Genomic DNA, 4,892 nt, shown 5'->3' with positions numbered 1-4,892 from the left:
AATTCCCGACAACAAGCTTTTCATTTTATTTTTTAATTAATGAGCAATTCTTGATTGTTAGATTTAACGAAGAAAATTGGAACCCAATACGTTAGGGCTCAATTTCCTTGAAAATCCTAAATACGAGTATTATCTCAATTTTGAAAATTTTAAAATCGAGTAAAAAATGATGTAATGCTACATTAAGTGTAAAATACAATAATAAATACATAAAAAACATAGAAATAAAAGAAATTAATTTACATAAAAACAACGACATGTAAAGTATCAAATGAGCAAAATATAAATGAAAACATAAATCAATAAGCAAATGAAGGAAATAAACAAAAAATATAAAGAGAAAAAGGTACAAAATATATACATGAAATTATAAAGAATAAAAGACATACACATGGGTTTACATATAAAATTTTGGACTACGAATTTATAACAAAATATATATAATGCATTTATGAAAATAAAGAAAATATATAAATATACATATATATATTATAACATATGTGTTGAAAATATAAGTTTGTATTTAAGCAAATAAAAACATAGACATGTGCGTATATATATATAAATATTCATTAGAAAAATATATAAATACATACATGTACATATATACAAAAGTAAAAAAATTGAAACTAAATATAGAAGTATATATATGTATATAAAAGTTAGGAAGTAAAATAAAATAAAAGATATGTATAAAATATATATAAGCATATGATACTATATATAAAACAATATATATATATATATATATTACATAAAAACGATACATGCATGAATATAAAAATAAAAATAAAAATAATAATGATACAAGGTTAATGATGCCACATAATAGTATTAATAATATTAAAATAATTAATTTAATAAAAAACTAAAATAATAAATAGAGAATTAAATAGCATCAATAATCAAAGACCAAATGAATTAAAAACAAAGAGTATAAAATAAAATAAAATATAAGGCCAAATAAAATGTAAACAAATTTGAAAATAATGAATTTGAAAATGAATAATAAGGGAAAAAGAGATTTGAAATCAACAATATACAAGTCAATAAATAAATTATAAACAAATCAACAAAATAAGAACGCAAGAGAGAGAGAAATTTGAGTAAATACTCTTAAGAATTATTATTACTCCCCACTTCCGTCCTTTACAATGAAGGGAGAGACATCTATTTATAGTTGAGCCTCCCTAAATCCAACGGTACAGATTAATTACATTCACGGCTAAGATTAAAAGGTATCTACAAATTAAATCTCTAAGATTACAAAATCATATCTTCTAAGATTGCATATCATATCTAAGATTGCATATCCTTGAAGATTATGTTTCCATATGCATCAAGCTTGTAGATAGACCTTCAACCTTTTCAAGTAATGGGCCATCCCGATCGGGCCAAATGATATAATTTTGGACTTTGTTTTATTATTTTGGGTTTATTATTTTTTTATGAGCCCGGGCTAAATTGTCCTATTACATAGAAGATACTAACTAGAATTATTTTTTAATTACAATTTAATAAACTTATTCATATTTTTAATTTTGTTATTGATGAGGTGGTATGACGCGATTCATTAAGAGTTATGGACTGACAAAGGCATCAAATATTATCTCATTATAAATATTATGCACATTTTAATATCTAATTTAAAAATAAATTCTAAGTTAACATCAACTTATATAGATCAATTTTAATTAATAAAATATTATAATATTCACAATTCAAGTAGAATTATATATTATAGAGAAAGCTTATAACTATTCATTTTCTTATATTTTATTTATATTTTGGATTTAAATCTATAACATTATATTAATACAATATATTAAAGAATTAACTGTATTTCAATAAAAATTATTAAATTAAATTACCATAATTTATCGAAGTGGCATTACTAGTATATATATATATACACTCTCATATTCAGTAGATATTAGAGTTTTGATGCCGGTAAACAAAAGAACTTAAACATCCAATAAACATACCCTTAATCATCTCAGCAACATGAAATTGACAACACTGCAGTTTCAGAGGCATCACAAATTGATGTTAGAAAGAAAAGATTGAGTTTTTGACCATATGTTGGTTGTCATCAAAGGGTAAGTAGCATACATGGAAGATAAAAATCATGTTGGCACACCTCGTTTAAATCTTGATAAGCTTTCTAGAATGTTTAAATCCTGAAGCTTCATATATACTTGCGTGTATCTATCTATCTATATAATCTTTAAACAAGAAATTCAATCGTTTTAAGCTCCACCGGTGCAGCTTCATGCCCATCTTTTATAGCAATCAAGTCTGTGTTATCTCCATTAAGATAAGCTTTCATGGAGGCAACAACAACTCCTCCAACAAACCTCCTCATGGGCTCCCTAGCCTCCCCATTTTTGCACAAACAATATGATGAACGTCCTCTGAACCCGTTAGTCTCATCATCCAACATGTCAAGATGACCATAGTCCTTGGCAACAATATGACAAGCCGGTTTTCGACATTCTTTGAAGAAATCTTCATGGTTAACTCCCTTGGGAGCGCAAGGAGGGAACAAAGGATTTCTTTTCACTTCACCAAGACCCGAACCGATTACCATCACTGCCATATCAAGATCGAATGAATGAGGAATGTAGGTGAGTACCGGAGGTGGCGTTTGTTTCCCTTTGTCCATTCCATCGACTGGGTCTATGCCTATTAAGGTTGAAAACTTTAATTTAGTCATTGTTTTCTGCAGAGCTAGGGCGAAAGCAACTTTGCCTCCTCGACTGTGGCCGGCAAGTGCAAGCTTGCTTAAGTTTGGCCGAACATATGGTGGAAGCAACCCTTGGAGTACCCCTTTGGATAACCAATTGGTGATTGCAGCTGTTGACTTAATCTCATCTGTTGTATCTGGTCCAGCCACGATGTACAACTGTTGAAATATCAATTAAGTAGCAACGGAAAGTCATTAGATTGTTGTTTTCGTGCCTGCTTTCTAATTGGCCTAGCGAAATAGACAGTAGATGACAAAAAAGCCTATATCGAACGAGAAGGGAAATAAAGCATCAGTTTTAGGATACACTTTTTTCCATTCAAGCAATTAAAAAGATCAGAAACAATCTCAACAGTAAGAAAAACAAAATAATTAGCATGTTTGCGAATTAATCTGTTGGGGAATAGCTAGGAGACAAGGCGGAATCACATGAATTATCCCAGTGGCTCACATCTACCATCAGTCACAATAATGTTGCTGCCACAATAAGACAGCTCAAGCTTTTCACACTAGCCTGGTTTTCCTTACTGGCTAAGTTAAAAGATCAAGGCGCTACCAACGCGTGATGATTTTCACACTAGCTTGTTTGACAATAGTTTGTAGCAACTTCAAGGAATTTGACAAGGAAAAGTGATGGATCTTTAAAGCACAATCTCTATGTAGGGGGATGAAGGGCATATAAAATTTCTTTAACTTCCACCGTGGTCATCAGCCTCATGGCTGTCAAAGATTGAGGTACTTTCCCCAATTGCAGAAAAGGACTTGATTATCAGTAGGAAGACTAAAACAATCATAATTTTCTTCCAAAACAATGTGAATTGAAAGAAAATTTGCATCATGATAATTCTATCCTTAAGCACGGGCGTAAAGATTAAGGAAACAGATTAGCGTTTAGGCCTATATATACCTGAGGAGCAATAACAATGAAGCCATGGGAAGCAACATGCTGGAGAAGCTGAGAGTAGAAAGAGTTGTAAAGAAGGTAACCATGGAGGAAAATGAGTAATGGGAATTCTCCTGCTTCAGAAGGTGTGGCAATTAGAAGTGACTTTGGGGGTGGAACAGGCATTGAAGAAGTGGTAACTGACTCCACCTTCTGAAGCATAGTGGTGTAGCTTCCGAACCCAAAAACATTTGTAGCCAAAGAAGTGGGAGCAGACATGTCTTCCAATCTTTTTCTTCTTGTTCTAGTTCTGTTCTAATTCGGAGTTTGTTTCTTGCTGTTGCTTTATGGGATTAACCAGATAAGGTTGTTGAGTTGTAAGACACCCTTCGCCCATTACCCTTTTATAGCCACGCCATTGGCCGATTCAGCAAGTACCATTAATTTGATACGGTAATTATTCCTTAATTTTGTCTTTTGCTTTCACATTATAATTTAAAAAATTAAAGTCTAAAAGTGCAAAAAAACCCTCAAATTTAAAGAAAAAAATAATTTAAGTCCTTTTTTTTTTTTACTTATCTGGATACTTAAACTTTTAACATGTATCAAAAAGGTCTTCAAACCTTTTAAAAGAAAAGCAATTAAGCTCCTACTTTTTTGCACTAATTGGGTACTTAAACTTTCAAAATGTATCAAAAACCCTCAAACTTTTTCAAAAAGGCAAATAAGCCCCTACTTTTATTAAAATTAGAAAAAATATAAAAATTAAAATCAATAAAGCTACAAATGTTATTAAATTTTAAAGAAAAATTCAAATATTAAAATTTATTAGAAATTAGAAAAAAATATCAACATCGTAAAAACTATATAAAATTTGTAAAATTTTATAAAAATCGTAAAAATTATAAAATATATAGAAATATAAAAAATTATAAAGTCGTAAGAAAATTATACAAAATGTAAAGAAATATAATTTTTTAAAACTTATAAAATTATCGTACCAAAATAAGCATTTTATAATTTTTCTATAACTTTTATTTGTTTTTATTTTTTATCATTTTTCGCCACATGTCACATCAGTATTGCGATACTGCGATGACTTTAATTGAAAAAAAATTAGGGTCGTTAAATTTTTTTATGATTTTTATAAAATTTTACAATTTTTATTTTTACGCTTTTTATAAAAATTATAATTTTAATAATTTTAAATTTTATTAAAATTTATTAATTTTCTAAAATTTATTATTTTTTATTTTTCTATAA

The 4,892-nt window shown here is 28.9% G+C and overlaps 1 protein-coding gene across 1 annotated transcript; it reads right to left on the bottom strand.

Moving 5' to 3' along the window:
- Positions 1-2,049: 2,049 nt before the first annotated feature.
- On the bottom strand, positions 2,050-4,011 carry LOC105778393 (chlorophyllase-2). Its single transcript, XM_012602081.2, has 2 exons — positions 3,654-4,011; positions 2,050-2,905 (listed from the first exon to the last, which is right to left on the bottom strand). Exons 1-2 carry the CDS (start codon positions 3,906-3,908, stop codon positions 2,228-2,230), a joined length of 933 nt encoding a protein of 310 aa, XP_012457535.1. The 5' UTR covers positions 3,909-4,011; the 3' UTR covers positions 2,050-2,227.
- Between the last annotated feature and the right edge of the window lie 881 nt (positions 4,012-4,892).

The sequence above is a fragment of the Gossypium raimondii genome, chromosome 10 (genome assembly GCF_025698545.1).
Source record: "Gossypium raimondii isolate GPD5lz chromosome 10, ASM2569854v1, whole genome shotgun sequence".
NCBI classification, from domain to species: Eukaryota; Viridiplantae; Streptophyta; class Magnoliopsida; order Malvales; family Malvaceae; genus Gossypium; species Gossypium raimondii.
Note: the sequence above shows the minus strand (reverse complement) of the source record. Positions and strands in the feature narration are given on the sequence as shown.

Bases quoted from the DNA above. Each gene is read 5' to 3' on its own strand.
- LOC105778393 (XM_012602081.2), bottom strand. From the start codon at position 3,908: ATGTCTGCTCCCACTTCTTTGGCTACAAATGTTTTTGGGTTCGGAAGC. The intron at 2,906-3,653 runs GTATATATAGGC...ATATTTCAACAG, and splicing joins TCATTGTTATTGCTCCTCAG to TTGTACATCGTGGCTGGACC.